Source organism: Chlorocebus sabaeus, chromosome 17 (genome assembly GCF_047675955.1).
Source record: "Chlorocebus sabaeus isolate Y175 chromosome 17, mChlSab1.0.hap1, whole genome shotgun sequence".
NCBI lineage: Eukaryota > Metazoa > Chordata > Mammalia > Primates > Cercopithecidae > Chlorocebus > Chlorocebus sabaeus.
The window spans coordinates 43,420,694-43,441,109 of NC_132920.1; the positions used below are offsets into that span (position 1 = coordinate 43,420,694).

A 20,416-nucleotide genomic window follows, 5' to 3' on the forward strand; every position below is an offset into this window, starting at 1 on the left:
AGTCATGGAGCTCAAGGGAAGAGAGATTTTGCAAAGGAAGGAGTGCAAGTGAGATGGGAGACAACTGTGAGAAGCCCCTGAAGACAACTAGATGCTGGGAGGGGCACCATCCTGAGGGGAAGATACAGGAGGGGTGGCTGTCCCACTCCGTAGCCTTGGTGCTGCGAGCCTGGGGGCCAAGAGGAGTGGAAGGCTGATTTTACCATCCAGTCTCAGGGTTTTTTGTTGTTTAGTTTCTTTTTTCTTTTCCTTCCTCCCTGCCTCCTTCCCTCTCTTTGTAGTGTTTGATATCCCATCACTACCTCTTCCATTTCTGTCTCCTATTCTACCTATTTGCAAACAGCTCAGGTGCCCCAAAGTTTGAGGTCTAGAATGAGGCTTCCCTTTCTTCCTGGTGGCTTTGCCCCCTCCTCACTCTGCTCTCATATCCCCTTCACAGGCACTGAAGATGCTGGCCATCGCCAGCTCCTCGGAGATCCCCACTTTTGTTACTGGCCGAGATTCTATCCACTCTTTGTTTGATGCTCAGATGACCAGAGAGATCTTCGCCAGCATCGACTCAGCTACACGCCCGGGCTCTGAGAGCCTGCTCCTTGCTGTCCCTGCAGCCGTGATCCTCATGCTGAACACTGAGGGGTCAGGGCGTTACCCTCCCAACTCCAGGCTCCTGCTTAGTCCCAAACCCTGCTACTCCTGTGCTCCAGGCTCATGTTCTCCACAGAAATTCCCCTCATGTTGTCACCTCTGGATTAAGCAATTGTTGTTGGAAGAGAATGCAAGTGGATTGGGGATAGGGAGATTCCCAGAGAGGGCAGAGACACACTGACCTCCCTTTATGGGTTTGGGAGGAGTGGCCTGAGGTCAGGGGATCAGATGTCCTGGCTCAGAGGGCCCACTGGAGCCCTTTGCTCCCTAGCTGCCCAGCCCTCTGTGCTTGCTTTGCTGCTTCCATTGCATTCATGGTCTCTAAGGTTCTTCCTGGTCACCTCCCTCCTCCCAGGTGCTCTTCTGCAGCGAGAAATGGCTTGCTCCTGCTCAACCTGCTTTTGTGCAACCACCACACTCTGGGAGACCAGATTATAACCAGAGAGCTGAGAGACACGTTGTTTAGGCACTCAGGGATAGCACCAGGGACAGAACCTATGCCTACCACACGCACCATCCTCATGATGCTTCTCAATCGCTACTCAGAGCCGCCGGGCAGCCCTGAGCATGCAGGTATCATTGTGGAGGGGTGGTTTTGCAGAGGAATCACACAGTGCCAGCCAGTGACCATGAAGGCTAAGGTTTACATATCAGCTCCTTACTGGAAAGATACAAGGAGACTTCAGGAAATGAGTGAGCATTGTGGTGCTCAAGTTAGGTCTTAAGTAGAATTTCCCGACCAAGAAGAGGGAGACTGTGGAATATGTGCAAGGAAATTGCTGTTGCCCAGGCTGAAGTACAGTGGCACAATCTCAGCTCACTGCAACCTCCGCCTCCCGGGTTCAAGGAATTATCCTGCCTCAGCCTCCTGAGTAGCTGGCATTACAGGCGCATGCCACCACGCCTGGCTAATTTTTGTGTATTTAGTAAAGACAGGGTTTCACCGTGTTGGTCAGGCTGGTCTTGAACTCCTGACCTCATGATCTGCGTCAGGCTGGTCTCGAACTCCTGACCTCATGATCTGCCCGCCTTGGCCTCCCAAAGTGCTGGGATTACAGGCGTGAGCCACTGTGCCTGGCCTAAGTTTGACTTTCTCTTCACAGAATAGGGAGGCCTTCTTAAGAGGAATTATAATTTATGGTACAGAATGCTTGTGCCTGGAAACATTAAATATTAATACTGGGGAAGAAACCCTTTGTGATTGAAAAACAAGTGAAAACCTAGAAGTATGGAGGGATATTGAAATAGGAAATATGTGGCCGGGTGCAATAGCTCACGCCTTTAATCCCAGCACTTTGGGAGGCTGAGGCAGGCAGATCACTTGAGGTCAGAAGTTTGAGACCAGCCTGACCAATATGGTGAAACCCCATCCCTACTAAAAATACAAAAATTACCCAGGCATGGTGGTGGGTGCCTGTAATCCCAGCTACTTGGGAGGCTGAGGCAGGAGAATCGCTTAAGTGCAGGAGGTGGAGGTCACAGTGAGCTGAGATCACGCCACTGCATTCCAGCCTGGGTGATGGAGCGAGACTCCATTTCCAAAAAAATAAAAAAGAAAAATAGGAAATATGTATGTATCTTTTAGTCTGTGTACCTAAAGCCACCATGCAGGTAGTACAGGAATGTAATCATCATAGTTAATATTTACTATAGCTAACATTTTTCATTTTTTTTTTTTTTCCTCTCGAGACAGAGTTTTGTGCTGTCACCCAGGCTGGAGTGCAGTGGTCGGATCTTGGCTCACTGCAAGCTCTGCCTCCCAGGTTTACGCCATTCTCCTGCCTCAGCCTCCCGAGTAGCTGGGACTACAGGTGCCCGCCACCACTCCCGGCTAGTTTTTTTTGTATTTTTTAGTAGAGACGGGGTTTCACCGTGTTAGCCAGGATGGTCTCGATCTCCTGACCTTGTGATCCGCCCGTCTCGGCCTCCCAAAGTGCTGGGATTACAGGCTTGAGCCACCGCTCCTGGCCTTACTATAGCTAACATTTAATAATACGACTATAAGAGATTTAAAATGTCTTGTGTTTAACCTGACAATGCTTGCTATACTAGGTTTTTTTTTCTTTTTTTTTTTTTTTTTTTTTTTTTTGAGACGGAGTCTCGCTCTGTCGCCCAGGCTGGAGTGCGGTGGCCGGATTTCAGCTCACTGCAAGCTCCGCCTCCCAGGTTCATGCCATTCTCCTGCCTCAGCCTCCCGAGTAGCTGGGACTACAGGCGCCCGCCACCTCGCCCGGCTAGTTTTTTGTATTTTTAGTAGAGACGGCGTTTCACCATGTTAGCCAGGATGGTCTCGATCTCCTGACCTCGTGATCCGCCCGTCTCGGCCTCCCAAAGTGTTGGGATTACAGGCTTGAGCCACCGCGCCCGGCGGTTTTTTTTTCAAATGTGATTAGGTTTGTATTTGGGATCAGGAAAGAAAGTCCCCCATAGTTTGGTTAAAAACTGTAGACATCCTCAATATAGAAAGAAAATTTTGGGGTGATTTTCTGGACCTCCCCAGTTCTCAGTTTGGCAAACTGTTAAGACTCTTCATCCACATTTTTCCCTCCGGTGTGTCTGGCTGCAGCACTAGAGACCCCCATCATCCAGGGTCAGGATGGGTCCCCTGAGCTACTGATTCGATCCCTGGTTGGGGGCCCATCTGCAGAACTACTCCTGGACTTGGAGCGTGTGCTGTGCCGTGAGGGCAGCCCCGGGGGTGCCGTGAGGCCCCTCCTCAAGCGCCTCCAGCAGGAGACCCAGCCTTTCCTCCTGTTGCTGCGGACTCTGGATGCTCCGGGGCCCAACAAGACCCTGCTCCTGTCTGTGCTGAGGTGAGAGGCCTGTTGAGGCACCATGCATTGGGACGAGGGAAACTGGCAGACTTCAGGGACTTGACTTGTTTCTTTTCTTTTCTTTTTTTTTTTGAGACGGAGTTTCACTCTTGTTTCCCAGGCTGGAGTGCAATGGCGCGATCTCAGCACACTGCAACCTCCGCCTCCCAGGTTCAAGCGATTCTCCTGCCTCAGCCTCCCGAGTAGCTGAGATTACAGGCATGCGCCACCATGCCCAGCTACTTTTGTATTTTTAGTAGAGATTGGGTTTCTCCATGTTGGTCAGGCTGGTCTCAAACTCCCGACCTCAGGTGATCTGCCCGCCTCAGCCTCCCAAAGTGCTGGGATTACAGGCATGAGCCACTGCGCCTGGCCTGACTTTACTTGTTTCTATCCCCTCACCAGGGTCATAACCCGACTGCTGGATTTCCCTGAGGCAATGGTCCTCCCTTGGCATGAGGTCTTGGAGCCCTGCCTCAACTGCCTGAGTGGCCCTAGCAGTGACTCTGAGGTACTAGAACCCTGGTAAGGGGAAGGGAGGGATGGGCAGCATCTGAGGCACCAACTTCCTTGTGAGGCTCTGGAGGGCACAGCAGAGCCTTTCTGAATGGATCTTGGGGCACTGGGATGGGTGTAGGAAGAGGAAGGGTAATGTAATCTAAGAGTCTCCAGAACTGGGATCTTTGAAGTATAACCCATTTTGATGATTTTAGATTTGGATTTTAAATTCTGGACTAAGGAGAAGCCCACATTCACCAATCCAAACAGCTCTCCTCCCTTCAGGGTTTGTGCATTGGAGAGCAAGGCTCAGTCACCAGGGTTAACATAGCTTGGCCCGGCAGGAAGCAGCCTGGAAAGCTATGCCAAAGCTCTGTTCTGCCAACTCACTCTGGAGTCCCAGCACTCCTCTATTTAACTCCACCCTGACTTTGGCACTCTTGTTTCCCTGGGCATTGGCATGTCTCCGCGATCTCAGCCACAACACTTCCTCTACTGAACCCTCTCCTCAATCCTTACATGTCCTACCTCTTGTTTCCTGTAAATGAATCTATGTGGCTCTGGACTCAGATTGTTCAGGAGCTGACCTGCTTCCTACATCGCCTGGCCTTGATGCATAAGGACTATGCTGTGGTGCTCTGCTGCCTGGGAGCAAAAGAGGTCCTCTCCAAAGTCCTGGACAAGCACTCAGCTCAGCTGCTGCTGGGCTGTGAGCTTCGGGACCTGGTGACAGAGTGTGAGAAGTACGCACAGCTCTATAGCAACCTCACTTCTAGCATCCTGGCTGGCTGCATTCAGGTGAGGAGCAGCTGTGGGTATGCAGCTGAGAGAATGCAAGTCAGAAGCAGGGGAAGGGGATTCACTGTGTTCCTCTTTGGTATCCCTGTTTGGCACAGGTTGTAGCAAATCTGGGGCACTTGTTTCCTAACCTTGACTCTACATGGTTCTGTCAAAATGTGGGGAGAGAGGAGTTGAGTGTACCATTGACCCTTTACTTTTTCTGTCGACCTGTTTCTGGGTGTTTCTCTGTGTTCCTCCCTCTCCCCTTCCTCATTCTCCCTGATGTTCCGGCTGCAGATGGTGCTGGGCCAGATCGAAGACCACAGACGAACCCACCAACCCATCAATATCCCCTTCTTTGATGTGTTCCTCAGGCATCTCTGCCAGGGTTAGTGCCCTCATCTGCTTTCTCCTGGCTCCCATCCAGTGTCTGTTCTCCCCTTCCCTTCCTGCTCCCTAGACCTTTTCCTTTTCCCTCTCTCAACTAACCTGGCTGTGACTGCCACCCCTTCCCACTTGCCCCCAGGCTCCAGTGTGGAAGTGAAGGAGGACAAGTGCTGGGAGAAGGTGGAGGTGTCCTCCAACCCACACCGGGCCAGCAAGCTGACGGACCACAACCCCAAGACCTACTGGGAGTCCAACGGCAGCACCGGCTCCCACTACATCACCCTGCACATGCACCGTGGTGTTCTTGTTAGGTGTGAACACACATACGTGAATGTTCTGCTGTGCCCCAGGATATTTCGCCAAAGCACCCAGATACACACAACCCCAGCTATAACCCACATGCCTGAGGGACACACTCAAACCTATTTTGTGCAGTGAACACATAGACACATTGACCTGCCTTAGCTGTGCTGAGTATAGACTTCTCCTCACTCCTGGAATCTGGTGACCTGTACCCCAACAGGTACAGATGGCACTGCCCTGTGCTTAGTGTTGAGGGAGATCAACAGCTCACTTATCCATTTCTCCTGTGGGCATTTGTTTAATGCCAGGCATTTGTGTCAGGCACTGTGCAAGGGACTGGAAATAGAAGGGCAATAAGATATGGTACCTACATTCCAGCTGGGGAGCTACACTAGAAAATCAAGTAAGAGCACAGAGTAAGAAAAAGCATTGCTGTCCACATGTGGACCTGAGACTGACAGGCATCAGAGCAGACTTCCTTCTGGAAGGAGGGGGTGACTGAGCTGGGTTTTGACATTGAAATTAGGTAGATAAAGAGGGGGCAATATTCTAGGCACAAGGACAGCATATGTGTGAAATGGAAGTAAGAAACTGTATTTGGAAGGACTTTAGTAGTCATGTTTGGCTGCAATGAAAACTGTATATCTAAGTGGCAGAAGATACAGGCCAGAAAAGTAGGCAAAGGCAGATCACAAAGTGTTTTGTGAGCTAAGCAGTTTGAACTTTATTCCAAAACTTGGAGAGCCATTAGAAGATTTTAAGAAGGGAAGAGAGAAAACTAGATTTTTTTTTCTTTTTCTTTTTCTTTTTTCGAGACAGGGTCTTGCTCTGTGGCCCAGGCTGCAGTGCAGTGGCACGATCTCGACTCACTGCAAGCTCTGCCTCCTGGGTTCACGCCATTCTCCTGCCTCAACCTCCCGAGTAGCTGGAACTACAGGCGCCCGCTGCCACGCCCGGCTAATTTTTTGTATTTTTAATAGAGGCAGGGTTTCACCGTGTTAGCCGGGATGGTCTGTCTCCCGACCTCATGATTCACCCGTCTCGGCCTCCCAAAGTGCTGAGATGACAGGCGTGAGCCATCGCGCCCAGCCAAAAACTAGATTTTTTTTATTGAGAAAGCTCACTCTGGCAATTATGGGAATTACGGTTGGAGATCAGAAGAAAGAGATGGAAGGTTTATGCAGTGGTCTAGTAGAGAAAGGATCCATGTGTTCAGTTAGACAGCAGGAGTGGGAATGGACTGGGAAATCCTCAGAGGTGGAGTCCACAAGGCTTGCCTTTGGGTGAGGGAAGCCATGAGAAGGTGAAGGCCACAGTGACAGTATTCTAGTTGAGTACTGGGTGCACAGAAGTTTTATTTCCCAGGGGAGAAATAGGAATCGGGACAAGTTTATGTGGACAGATGATCATTTCATTTGGGCATGTTGACTTTGAGGCACCTATGGGACATGACATGACCTGTTGGGGACACAGCATGAAAGCTCAGGAGAGTGGTCTGGGATAGAGATGTGGATTTGGAGTCCTCTGTATTAATTTTCAGTTGAAACCATGGGTTTAAATTAAGTCACTTTGGCGGAATATAAAGGGAAGAGCAGAGGGTCCTGTGGGGACAGCTGCGTCAGGAGCCAGCAGAGAAACAGGTGCCCGAGAAAGAAGTGGTGGCTTGAAATAGTTTTGAACTAAAACCAGGGCTCTGGCCTTTTTATTTCTTTCTTTTGATTTTTATTTTGTAGAGGTGGGGTCTTGCAGTATGGCCCAGATTGATCTTAAACTCCTAGCCTCAAGCAGTCCTCCCACCTCAGCCTTCCAAAATGTTGGGATTACAGGTGTGAGCCACCATGTCCAGAGGCCAAGCTTTGACTGTTTCCTTTCTTCTCTCCCAGGCAGCTCACTTTGTTGGTGGCCAGTGAGGACTCAAGCTACATGCCAGCCAGGGTGGTGGTGTTTGGGGGTGACAGCACCAGCTGCATCAGCACTGAGCTCAACACGGTGGGAACCCTTGTGCCCCCCTTCACCTTGCTCCACGTCTTTCTTTTTGTCCCAGTGCCTGTGGGAAGGACCTAGTCCCTGGGGAATGGTGACATCCCTTCCTCCTGGGAAGGCATTGCCTTGTAAGCAGTGAGAGTGGGATTAGGGATGCAGAGCCACGTCCATCCCTGGGCTCTGCAGGAGAAGTGAAGGGCACACACCATGACCAACTTGGTTACTGTCAACAGTTTTTCCAACCCTGTTTCTGCAGGTGACAGCTCTCTCCTTTCTCTCTTCTCCCTTGCCCTGCCAGGTGAATGTGATGCCCTCTGCCAGCCGGGTGATCCTCCTGGAGAATCTGAACCGCTTCTGGCCTATCATCCAGATCCGAATAAAGCGCTGCCAGCAGGTGGTGCCAGGGCATCAGCCGGGGCTGAGGAGGAGGAGGTGGCACAGGGTGTCCAGAGTGGCTGCTTTCTCTAACATCTAGAGGCCAGGGCTTTAGCCAAGGTTTCTCTTTGATCTGCTTGGGAGATGGCCCAGGGACCTGTTGAGTCCCAGAGATGTGGGGATGTCCTGAGCAGTTCTAGGGAGCTCAGGGCAGGAGGCTTGGCTTTGGTAGTACTTAGTGGCTCAAGAGGCTTAGGTGACAGATAAGTCTGTGCATGTTCCAGGGCGGCATTGACACCCGGGTTCGGGGTGTGGAGGTCCTGGGCCCTAAGCCCACATTCTGGCCACTGTTCCGGGAGCAGCTGTGTCGCCGAACATGTCTCTTCTACACAATTCGGGCACAAGCCTGGAGCCGGGACATAGCAGAGGACCGCCGGCGCCTCCTCCAGCTCTGTCCCAGGTGGGTGGGGCCTGAGGAGGGAAGATGGGTAAGGGAACAGGGCACTAAGAAGTAGGAGGGATGCCTCTGTGGGAGTCTGGAAGGGAAAGCTGCAGCCAGAACATGAGGGGGAAGTTGAACATAGGTGAGAAGTTTGTGTTGATTGGGACAAGTCAGGTCAGGGACCAAACGGGGTGATTGGGAGCTGATCTGCACTTGAATGGAGGCCTCTGGGAAATCAGTGCCTTTAATCCTCCACCGTGAACTGTTTGTTCCCAGACTGAACAGGGTTTTGCGCCACGAGCAGAATTTTGCCGACCGCTTCCTCCCTGATGATGAGGCCGCCCAAGCACTGGGCAAGACCTGCTGGGAGGCCCTGGTCAGCCCCCTGGTGCAGAACATCACCTCTCCCGGTAACCATGCTGACACCTGGCCCCACTAACCAGTTCCTTGTCCTTATTCCCAGGGATCACCTGAGTTAATGCTCTTGGTTCTTTTGGTTCCTGTCTTTGTCCCTGAAGGCCTGTCACCTCAATGTTCCTCTCTCCTTCCTGCCCCAGGCACTGCTCCCTGAGACTCTGGTATTTGAATCTTCCCCACTACCCCATCCCCGCCCTGTTACCATCTCCCATGACTCCAGCTGAAGCAAACCTTGGTGAGGGGAGGACTCGGGCCCCACTACCCCTCAAGCCTTTTTGTACAATTGATCTTTCTCCCTCCTCTGCCCTGGGCTGTCTGTTGTCCCATCTCCCATGGAGACCTGTTCCTGACCTGTCTTCTTTCAGATGCGGAAGGTGTGAGTGCCCTGGGATGGCTGCTGGATCAGTACTTAGAACAGAGAGAGAGCTCTCAGAACCCCCTGAGTCGAGCAGCGTCCTTTGCTTCTCGAGTTCGTCGCCTTTGCCACTTGCTGGTGCATGTGGAGCCTCCTCCTGGGCCTTCTCCTGAGCCATCCACTCGGCCCTGTAAGTCCCAACCGTGGCCAATAGAGCTTAGACTGAGGGCAGTGGTGTATCTGGCTCCCTTCTCCCTGGATCTTACTCTTGCTGCTTTGCTACCAGCCTTTCCAGGCCCCTGAGACTTCCTGGCCTTTCCAGGAGATCACTACCCAAGACCGGTGTACTCACCTAGAGGCTGAGATGAAACCCCTTCCTTCTCCCTCTGTTTCTACAGTCAGCAAGAACAGTAAGGGTCGGGACCGGAGCCCGGCGCCTTTGCCAGTGCTTCCAAGTAGCAGCCTGAGGAACATAACCCAATGCTGGCTGAGCGTGGTGCAGGAGCAGGTGGGCAGAAGCAAGCAGAAGTCTGCGGAGGGGAGGGGCTGCTCCTTTTATGTCATTTCTTGCCTTTCTCCTCAGGTCGGCAGATTCCTGGCTGCAGCTTGGGGGGCCCCAGACTTTGTGCCTCGTTACTGTAAACTCTATGAGCACTTGCAGAGAGCAGGCTCCGAGCTGTTTGGGCCTCGGGCAGCCTTCACGCTGGCTCTGCGCAGTGGCTTCTCTGGCGCCTTGCTGCAGCAGTCCTTCCTCACTGCTGCTCACGTGAGTCCCACCAGCTCCCCACAGGGCTATAAGGTCATGTCCCAAGTTCATCTCTTTCTGCTCTGCCCTTTCACCTCCTTTCGCTCCCCAGTCTCCTCCACTCCCTCATTCATGGTTTGCCCATGCCCTTTCCACTGCCCCCAGATGAGTGAGCAGTTTGCCAGGTACATTGACCAGCAGATCCAGGGTGGCCTGATTGGTGGAGCCCCTGGAGTGGAAATGCTGGGGCAGCTTCAGCGGCACCTGGAACCCATTATGGTCCTTTCTGGTCTGGAACTGGCCACAACTTTTGAGCACTTCTATCAGTGAGTGCAGGTCTGGAGGGGTAGGGGATGGGAGGCCTAGATCTGGAGAGTGGACAGATTGAGTCTTATAGGGGAGATGAGAAAAGAGGCTGTGCAGAGGAGAGAGAAAGATGTAGATGGCTGGCCAGGTGCGGTGGCTCACGTGTGTAATCCCAGCACTCTGGGAGGCCGAGGTGGGCACATCACCTGAGGTCAGGAGTTCAAGATCAGCCTGACCAACATAGTGAAACCCTGTCTCTACTAAAAGTACAAAAATTAGCCAGGAGTGGTGGCGTGGTGGCGGGCACCTGTAATCCCAGCTACTCGGGAGGGTAAGGCAGGTGAATTGCTTGAACCCGGGAGGTGGAGGTTGCAGTGAGCCAAGACTGCGTCATTGCATTTCAGCCTGGGTGACAAGAGCGAGACTTCGTCTCAAAAAAAGAAAAGAAAAAAGTAGAGGTGGTCATGCATTGGTGGAAAGGGAGTGGGAGAGAAGAGGTGAGGTAGGGTGTGTGACTCAGGCAGAGGGACAGAGGGACCTACATTCTCGAGGGGGAGGCTGGGCCACGCTGCCACCCACACTGAGGCTTGGCCCGGGCTGTGTGTGCTGCAGGCATTATATGGCGGACCGTCTCCTGAGCTTTGGCTCGAGCTGGCTGGAAGGGGCTGTGCTGGAGGAGATTGGCCTCTGTTTTCCCAACCGCCTCCCCCAGCTGATGCTGCAGAGCCTGAGTACCTCTGAGGAGCTGCAGCGCCAGTTCCACCTCTTCCAGCTCCAGCGGCTTGACAAGTTGTTCTTGGAGCAGGAAGATGAGGAGGAAAAGAGACTAGAGGAAGAGGAGGTAAGAGCAGGGAGAATAGGAGAGTGAGAGAAGACTAGACCAAAGAAGGGAGCCCAAGGGCCCTTGAAATCCTTGTGTCCTTCAGGAGGAAGAGGAGGAAGAGGAAGCTGAGAAAGAATTATTTATTGAAGATCCAAGTCCAGCCATTTCTATACTGGTCCTGTCACCACGCTGCTGGCCGGTCTCCCCACTCTGCTACCTGTACCATCCCAGAAAGTGCCTTCCCACAGAATTCTGTGATGCCCTTGACCGTTTCTCCAGTTTCTACAGCCAGAGTGAGGAACTAGGGAGAGGAAATTGGAGATTGGGGTGAGACTGGGGGTGGCAAGAAAGGAAGAGGAGAGGACCTTTGGACAGGATATAGATATGAAGAAAAATATCAGCTCCTACGGAGGGATGAGAAAGCATGGGTTGTAGTTTCATTAATTTCTGCTCTCATCAGTTCCTTTGACTTTCTATGAATTTGTTCTGTTTTCTTTTTCTAACATTGATTTTTAGTCTTTTCAGACTTTTTTCCAAATAAAAGTTTTTAAGACTTCATTTCCCCTCAATACTGCTTTAGTGGCATCCTATAAAGTTTTAAAAGATTTTTCTTTTTTTTTTTCTGAGATGAAGTCTCACTCTGTCATCCAGACTGGAGTGCAGTGGTGTGATCTTGGCTCACTGCAGCCTCTGCCTCCTGGGTTCAGGTGATTCTCCTGTCTCAACCTCCCGAGTAGCTGGGACTACAGGCGTGTACCACCACACCCGGCTATTTGTGTATTTTTAGTAGAGACGGGGTTTCACTATGTTAGCCAGGCTGCTCTCGAACTCCTGACCTCAGGTGATCTACCTACCTCGGTGAGCCACTGTGCCTGGCCAAAAAGATTTTTCAGATTGGAATATAACTAGTATTCAGTAAAGTGCACAAATCTTAATTATAAGGCTTCATAAATTATTATATTAATATACACCCATGTATCTACCTCCCTCACACCCCCATCAAGATACAGAACATTTCCAGCATTGTGGAAGGCTCTCTCCTTCATGCCCCCTTTCCGGTCAATGTCTTCTTCCAGGAGAAATCATTATTTTTAACCTTTATCACCATAGATTTGTGCCTGTATTTGAACATCATGTAAATGGAATCATACAGTGTTCTGCTGTGTCTGATGTCTTTCATGAAACATACTGTCCATGGGAGTGATCCAAGTTGTCAGGGGTATCATTCGTTTATTCATTTCTTTTGCTGAGTCATATTCCATTGTATGGATGTATTTACCCTTTCTGCTGTTGATGGACATTTGGGATGTTCCATAAGTTTTTATTATGTATTATTTTTATTATTGTTTAGTTCTAAGAATTTTAAAATTTCTATTATTTTTTCTTTATTTTGTTTTTCAGAAGAATATATTTTTAATTTCCAAACAAGTTTTTCTTCAGTTATTTTTTTGTTTTATATTTCTACCCTCATTCCCCTGTGGCCAGAGAGCATGGTTTCTATGATTCTGAATCTTTGCCGTTTATTGAGACTTCTTTATGGCCTAGTAGATGGTCATATTTTACCTGTTTCATGTGTGATTAAGAAGAATGTGTATTCTTAACTGGATTCTACATATTTCACCAAACTGACCTTGTTAATTGTTTTGTTTACATCTTCTGTAAAGTTAGTAGTTTTTGTCTACTTGATCTACTACTGAGAGAGGTGTGCTAAAATTACCACTATGATGGTGAATTTTTCAAAATTGCTAATCATACTGGTTTTACTGTATATATATTTTTTGGCTATTTTGTTAGAAGGTTAAAATAGTTTAACATTGCCATCCAGTAGAACTTTCTACAATGATGGAAAAATTATTTTCTGCACTATTCAGTATGATAGTCATTGATGGAAATTAAGTACTTGGAATGTGGCTAATATAACCGAGGAACTAAATAATTTCATTTAATTGTAATCAGTTTATTATTTTATTTTATTTTTATTTTTTTGAGACAGAGAGAGTCTTGCTCTCTCACCCAGGCTGGAATACAATGGCTTGATCTTGGCTCACTGCAACCTCCGCCTCCTGGATTCAAGCGATTCTCCTACCTCACTCAGCCTCCTGATTAGCTGGGATTACAGGTGTGCACCACTATGCCTGGCTAATTTTTGTATTTTTAGTAGAGACGAGGTTTCACCATGTTGGCCAGACTAGTCTCAAACTCCTGGCCTCAGGTGATCCAGCTGCCTTGGCCTCCCAAATTGCTGGGATTACAGGCGTGAGCCACCGCGCTCAGTCATAATCAGTTTAAATTTAAATAGTTACATGTGGCTGATGGCTACTATGATGGACCATGCAGGTTTAGAAATTCCAGAGTCAATGAAACATTATTATGAAGTGACTTTCTTTCTAATAAAGCTTTTTGTCTAGAAGTCTGTTTTTTTCTGGTATTAATAGTATACCAACTTTCTTTGGTTATTGTCTTTCCAGTTTATCTTTTTCTATTTTTAGCTTTTTGTTTTTGCATGGAGAGAAGTTCTTAATCTTTTGCATACCTTTTTTTTAAAATTGTGGTAAAATATAACTAGCATAATAATTGCCATTTTAACCATTCAGAGTATGCAATTTGTCCTTTTACTTGTATTTTTTGAGAGGGGGTGTCACTCTGTCACCCAGGCTGGAGTGCAGTGTGACGATCTTGGGTGGCTCACTGCAACCTCCGCCTCCCAGGCTCAAGTGATTCTCCCATCTCAGTCTCCCAAGTAGCTGGGACTATAGCTGTGCACCACCACTCCCAGCTAATTTTTGTATTTTTTGTAGAAACACAGTTTTGCCATGTTGGCCAGGCTGATCTCGAACTCCTGGACTCAAGCGATCCTCCCGCCTCAGCCTCCCAAAGTGCTGGGATTACAGGTGTGAGCCACCGTACCTGGCTTCCTTAAACTTTTTAATAATGAAAGTTAGATCTAGAGGTTTCATCAGGTTCAGATTTTTTTTTCTTCGTGTATATTTCTGTGTATACCGCACCTGGCTTATTCCTTTACTTAAAAAAATTTCTTTGGAAATAATTTCAAATTTACAGAAAAATTACAAGAATAATACAAAGAATACCTACATACTCTTTATCCAAGTTTACCTTTTGTTAACATTTTGTTAACGTTTGCTTTTACCATTTGCCCTTTGTTTATGTATATGTGTGTATATATGTATGTATAGAGAGACTTTTATTTTTCTGAACCTTTGAGAATAAATTGCATATATGCTGGCCTTTTGCCCCTAAGTACTTTAGTACATATTTCCTAAGAATAAAGGCCTTCTCTTATATAACCACAGTTCATTTATCAATTTCAAAAATTTAACTCTGGTATAAGTATTGTGATCTATTTTCCATATTCTATTTTTTTTTTTTTTTTTTTTTTTGAGACAGAGTCTCACTCTGTCCCCCAGGCTGGAGTGCAGTAGTGCTATCTCAGCTCACTGCAATCTTCGCCTCCCAAGTTCAAGTGATTCTGCTGCCTCAGGCTCCTGAGTAGCGGGGATTACAGGCACCCACCACCACGCCTGGCTAATTTTTGTGCTTTTAGTAGAGACGGGGTTTCACCATGTTGGCCAGGCTGGTCTTAAACTCCTGCCTCAGCCTCCCAAAGTGCTGGGATTACAGACATGAGCCACCGCGCCCAGCCTCCATATTCTAATTTTTCTTTTCTTTTCTTTTTTTTTTTTTTTGGAGTCAGAGTATCACTCTGTAGCCCAGGCTGGAGTGCAGTGGCGTGATCTCGGCTCACTGCAAGCTCCACTTCCCGGGTTCACGCCATTCTCCCACCTCAGCCTCCTGAGTAGCTGGGACTACAGGTGCCCACCACCACGCCCAGCTAATTTTGTTTCTGTATTTTTGGTAGAGATGGGGTTTTCACCATGTTAGGATGGTCTCGATCTCCTGACTTTGTGATCTGCCCGCCTCAGCCTCCCAAAGTGCTGGGATTACAGGCATGAGCCACCACGCCTGGCCATTCTAATTGTTTCAACTGACCCATCATGTCTTCTATGACTTCATTTTTTTGTCCAGGAAGGGATCAGTCTAGTATCACCTGTAACATTTAGTTGGCATGTCTCTTTAGTCTCCTTTAGTCTGGAATAGTTCCCCATCCACCATCCTTTGCCTTTTATGACACTGACATTTCTGGAGAATACGGTCCTTTTACTTTTTTGTTTGTTTGTTTTGAGACAGAGCCTTGCTCTGTCGCCCAGATTGGAGTGCAGTGGCACGATCCCAGCTTATTGCAACCTCTGCCTCCCGGGTTCAAGTGGTTCTTCTGCCTCAGCCTCCAGAGCAACTGGGACCACAGGCGCACGCCACCACGCATGGCTAATTTTTTTGTACTTTTAGTAGAGACAAGGTTTCACCATATTGGCCAGGCTGTTCTCGAACTCCTGACTTCATGGTCTGCCTGCCTTGGCCTCCCAAAGTGCTGGGATTACAGGCATGAGCCACCGCGTCCGAGCCCTTTTGTATTTTTTATTTTATTTTATTTTATTTTATTTATTCATTTATTTATTTATTTATTTATTTATTTATTTTGAGATGGAGTCTTGCTCTGTTGCCCAGGCTGGAGTACAATGGTGCAATCTCAGCTCACTGCAACCTTCGCCTCCCAGGCTCAAGCAATTCTCCTGCCTCAGCCTCCTGAGTAGCTGGGATTATAGGTGCCCACCACCACACCCGGATAATTTTTGTATTTTTAGTAGAGATGGAGTTTCACCATATTGGCCAGTCCAGTCTCAAACTCCTGACCTTGTGAACTGCCCACCTTGGGCTCCCAAAGTCTGGGACTACAGGCGTGAGCCACATTCCTGGCCTACTTTTTAAAAATGGTTCCTCATTTTAAGTTGGTATATTTCTTCATTAGATTCAGGTTATGCATTCCCGGGCAAAATATTAAGTATGTGGCAGGCATGTACTTCTCAAGGCTTTACACCTTGAAGCACACAGTTTTCATCTGCCCCTTCTTTATGAGGTTAATTTTGTCAACCTGGCCAAGAGGTTGTTTGCTTTCTCCACTCATATAGTTAATATTTTTTCTCCTTGCTACAATTAATAAGCGGTCTGTCAGGGAAGATACTTTAAAATCATGCCAGTATTCTACTTTTGTTAGAATTTCCCCTGGGATTGTTTTGCTTTTAACTTTGCCATACCCTTTGTGTTTTAGGCACACGTCTTATAAAAACCTAGAATTTGGCCGGGCGCGGTGGCTCAAGCCTGTAATCCCAGCACTTTGGGAGGCCGAGACAGGCGGATCACGAGGTCAGGAGATCGAGACCATCCTGGCTAACACGGTGAAACCCCGTCTCTACTACAAAATAAAAAAACTAGCCGGGCGACGTGGCGGGCGCCTGTAGTCCCAGCTACTCGGGAGGCTGAGGCAGGAGAATGGCGTAAACCCAGGAGGCGGAGCTTGCAGTGAGCTGAGATCCTGCCACTGCACCCCAGCCTGGGCGACAGAGCAAGACTCCGTCTCAAAAAAAAAAACAAAAAAAAAAAACTAGAATTTGTTTTTTGTTCAACCTGACAATCTCTTTTTAAGATGTCAATTTTAGCCCATTATGAGTAACAAATTCGTAATAAATTCATAAATAATAAACTCATAATGAATTCATTTATTATTCATTAATTAATTGGCTGTTTCTAACTTCTCATTTTGTGTTTTTGTTTACTCTTCTTGTATTTAAAGAAGAATAAATTGAGCACCTATGTACATATGATTCCACCCTGGGTTTTTGTGCTGTCTTTTTTCTTTTGGATTGATTGATTGTTTTTAAAAAATTTATTTTTTGTCTATATCAGTTTTAGAACTTAGGCATTCTATTTTTATAAGTGAATACCCTTGTATTTTTAACCTGAATCCTTGATTAGCTAATATCACTTCCTACCTTTCTGAACAATAAAAGGATCTTAGAAAATCTTAACTCCAGCTCTAATTCCCATATTACTTATTACTGTTGTTCCATATTTTAGAATTATCTTTTTTTAACCTCCAACATTGTCATTGTTATGATTTATTCAGGGATATTTACATTTGCCACCATGCCAATTGCTTTAGCCACCATTTCCTTTGCCTCTTGATCCTTCTTCTTTTTAAAATACATCTGCTAGAGAAGTGCCTTCAGGCCGGCCATGGTGGCTGATGCCTGTAATGCCAGCACTTTGGGAGGCTGAGGCAGGCAGATCACCTGAGGTCAGGAGTTTGAGACCAGCCTGGCCAAGATGGCAAAACCCTGTCTCTACTCAAAATACAAAAATTAACCAGGCATGGTGGTACACGCCTGTAATCCCAGCCACGCGGGAGACTGAGGCAGGAGAATTGCTTGAACCTGGGAGGCGGAGGTTGCCGTGAGCCGAGATCATGTCACTGCACTCCAGTCTGGGGGACAGAGTGAAACTCCGTCTCAAAAAAAAAAAAAAAGCGTCTTCATTGAGGAGTTTGGTGGAAAACCCTACCAGTTTTTTTATTTGTCTGAGAAGGGTTATTTTCACCCTCATTTAAAAAGTCTTTTTATTATAAATTTCAAGCATATACAAATGTAGACAGACTAAACTCCAACATATATCAGCTCATGGCCAATCTTGCTTCAATCTGTACTCCCATCTATTCCCCCCCAAAATTTAAAAGATAAGTGCTCTTTCTTTTTTTTTTTTTTTTTAAAAGATACTACAATTATCAAATATTTAGAAATTTGCAATTTGTATCAAATATACAGTCATTGCTCATATTTCCCTGATTGCCTTGGAGTTTTTTGGTTAGTTATTTTGTTTAGTGAGGATCCAAACAAGGTCCATGCATTGCATTTGGTTGCATTATCTTACATCTCCCTTACTCTATAGGTTTCCACCTCCCGTTTTATCCTCCTTGCAGTTATTTCTGGAGGAAAGTGGGTTATTCATTCACAGGCTGGATTTTCCTGATTGCATTCACGTGGTGTCTTCAAGCATATTCCTCTGTCTCCTTTATTTCCTGAAAACTGATTTGTAGGTGTAGAGGCTTATTCAGATTTGGGTTTGATTTCTTGGGCAAGAACGCTTCAGTGGTGGTATGTGTCCTTTCACCAGGAGGCAGGTTCAGCCTGTCTCCCTTTGTGATGTTGAGACGAATCAACGGATTTCAGTGTGTCAGTCATGTCTATACATTACATGTAATTTTCCATCAGCTTTTCACCAGGCAGGCATTTCTACCATTGCTTAGGTCTATCATTTCATTAGGGGTTATGAAATAGTTATATCTAGTTCTGTCATTCCTTCTTCATGTATTAGCTGGAATGCTTTCAAGAGAAACTTCCTTTCACCAACTGTTTATTTACCCTGAAGTCCGGTTTATACAAGAAAGGCTTGATGGTTTCCTCTTCCAATTATTTTTAACTAGTTTTAAAAATAATGTGTTGGTTCTCTAGTATGTTTTAAATATAACCAATGGGGTCTTTTAAAAACATATCATTATGAACTCATAGATTTTAAAATATTTTGTGTGGTTCCATCACACATTGCAGATTTTTTTTTTTTTTTGATGCTCTAATTGTCCCGTCTTTGATCAGAGAGCATCTCTCAGGTAGGCTCTTGGTCCCTTTAATACTCCCCCTTTGACAGCTTCCTTGCTTTCCAGTATGAACAGATGTCTCAGGCTCACCCTGCCTGAGCTGTGAAACAGGAGGAGGAAGAGATCCAGCTTAGTGGGTCTTTAAAACTGTGAGCTCCTTGAGGGCAAAATGCAAGTGCTTTCTCTCTGGTGTTTTTGCATGGAACCTGCCTGGCACAGGGCTAGGCTCTGGGTCTAGAGATGGGCTCCTAGTTACCTGTGGCTCACCAGGGAGGCAGGTGCAGAGAAGGCTGAGATCTGGAAGCTTGACAAGGTATCTCTCTGTCTGAAAATGCTGGGACCCTCCTCCCCGCAGGGACTAGTAGGAGCAAAGCTTGACACCTCAACCCCTTGTTTCGCCCATTCCGTGTCTCCACCCTTCTCCTTGACACTTGCCTAGGTCAGAACCATCCAGTCCTGGACATGGGACCACATCGGCGACTGCAGTGGACGTGGCTGGGCCGGGCTGAGCTGCAGTTTGGGAACCAGACACTGCATGTGTCCACCGTGCAGATGTGGCTGCTGCTGAATTTCAATCATACAGAGGTGCTTCAGCCCTTAGCCTCTCTCTGTCTTCTCTGCCACCTTGTCTGTTGCTCTTCTCCTCCTTTCATCCTTCCTCCCCTCTTCTTTCTTTTCTTTCCTTTGACTACTGACTGGGCATTTCTCCTCATCAGGAGGTGTCAGTAGAGACCTTGCTGAAGGATTCTGCCCTCTCCCCAGAGCTGCTGCTCCAGGCACTCGTGCCCCTCACCTCGGGGAATGGCCCTTTGACCCTGCATGAGGGCCAGGACTTTCCACGCAGGGGTAGGTCACTGGGGACCGGGCTGAGCCTCTGCTGCTGGTCAGGGGGTTGCCCTCAGGATAGAGGGACTGTAGTAGGGGTGAGAATGGGGTCATCTTAGTCCCCATTCATCTGTCCCTCTGCCTCCTCCGGTACCTGACCGGGAGCGGGTTCCAGGTGTGCTGCGGCTTCATGAGCCTGGGCGCCAGCGCAGTGGGGAGGCCCTGTGGCTGATACCTCCCCAGGCGTACCTGAACGTAGAGAAGGATGAGGGCCGAACCCTGGAACAGAAGAGGAATCTCTTGAGCTGTCTTCTTGTTCGTATTCTCAAAGCCCATGGGGAAAAGGGCCTCCACATTGATCAGCTGGTTTGTCTGGTAGGCAGAGAGGGGACCATGAAGTTGGGGGAGGGAAGGAATCATGCTTGGGATTGGGGATGAACACAGTGAACTCTTTCAATGTAAGACTTCTGTAGGGTGACATTTCCATCTGGGTTTTCTGTGCCTGACAGAACAGATAGGAGGTAAAGATAAGGCATGAGTGTTTACCATGTGCCAGGCCCTATTCTAAGAGTTTGCATGATTAAGTCATTTAATCCAGCCGGGCACAGTGGCTCATATCTGTAATCCCAGCACTTTGGGAGGCCAAGGCGGGCGGATCACTTGAGGCCAGGAGTTTGAGACCAGCTTGGCCAACAAGACGAAACCCTGTGTCTACCAAAAATATAAAAAGTAGCTGGGCATGGTGGCACATGCCTGTAATCCCAGCTACTTGGGAGGCCAAGGCATGAGAATCGCTTGAACCCAGGAGGTGGAGGTGGAGGTGAGCCAAGATTGTGCCACTGTACTCCAGCCTGGGCAACAGAGCAAGACTCTGTCTCAAAAAGAAAAAAAGTCATCATTTAATCCTAACAACAATCCTATAAATGTTATTTTATTTCATTTGACAGATAAGAACAGTGAAGTATGAGAAACTTAGTAGTGGCCAGGCGCTGTGGCTCACGCCTGTAATCCTAGCACTTTGGGAGGCTGAGGTGGGTGGATCACTTGAGGTCAGGAATTCGTGACCAGTCTGGCCAACATGGTGAAACCCCATCTCTACTAAAAGTACAAAAATTAGCTGGGTGTGGTGGTGCACACCTGTAGTCCCAGCTACTT

At 47.8% G+C, this 20,416-nt stretch overlaps 1 protein-coding gene across 4 annotated transcripts in view; it reads left to right on the plus strand.

Moving 5' to 3' along the window:
- Positions 1-20,416, plus strand: part of CUL9 (cullin 9) — a 44,546-nt gene that overhangs the window by 14,216 nt on the left and 9,914 nt on the right. For 3 of the 4 annotated variants that reach the window (XM_007972498.3, XM_073006000.1, XM_073006001.1), the window contains 20 exons: positions 440-636; positions 1,001-1,218; positions 3,212-3,458; positions 3,864-3,969; positions 4,527-4,754; positions 5,034-5,124; positions 5,263-5,434; positions 7,310-7,415; positions 7,708-7,803; positions 8,069-8,244; positions 8,503-8,636; positions 9,009-9,188; positions 9,397-9,506; positions 9,582-9,764; positions 9,909-10,069; positions 10,662-10,890; positions 10,976-11,165; positions 18,876-19,021; positions 19,153-19,282; positions 19,437-19,636. In XM_007972498.3, coding sequence (XP_007970689.2) covers positions 440-636; positions 1,001-1,218; positions 3,212-3,458; positions 3,864-3,969; positions 4,527-4,754; positions 5,034-5,124; positions 5,263-5,434; positions 7,310-7,415; positions 7,708-7,803; positions 8,069-8,244; positions 8,503-8,636; positions 9,009-9,188; positions 9,397-9,506; positions 9,582-9,764; positions 9,909-10,069; positions 10,662-10,890; positions 10,976-11,165; positions 18,876-19,021; positions 19,153-19,282; positions 19,437-19,636 — 3,300 coding nt within the window. The remainder of the gene's footprint in view (positions 1-439; positions 637-1,000; positions 1,219-3,211; positions 3,459-3,863; positions 3,970-4,526; positions 4,755-5,033; positions 5,125-5,262; positions 5,435-7,309; positions 7,416-7,707; positions 7,804-8,068; positions 8,245-8,502; positions 8,637-9,008; positions 9,189-9,396; positions 9,507-9,581; positions 9,765-9,908; positions 10,070-10,661; positions 10,891-10,975; positions 11,166-18,875; positions 19,022-19,152; positions 19,283-19,436; positions 19,637-20,416) is intronic. The other variant, XM_073005999.1, reaches the window with a different exon arrangement.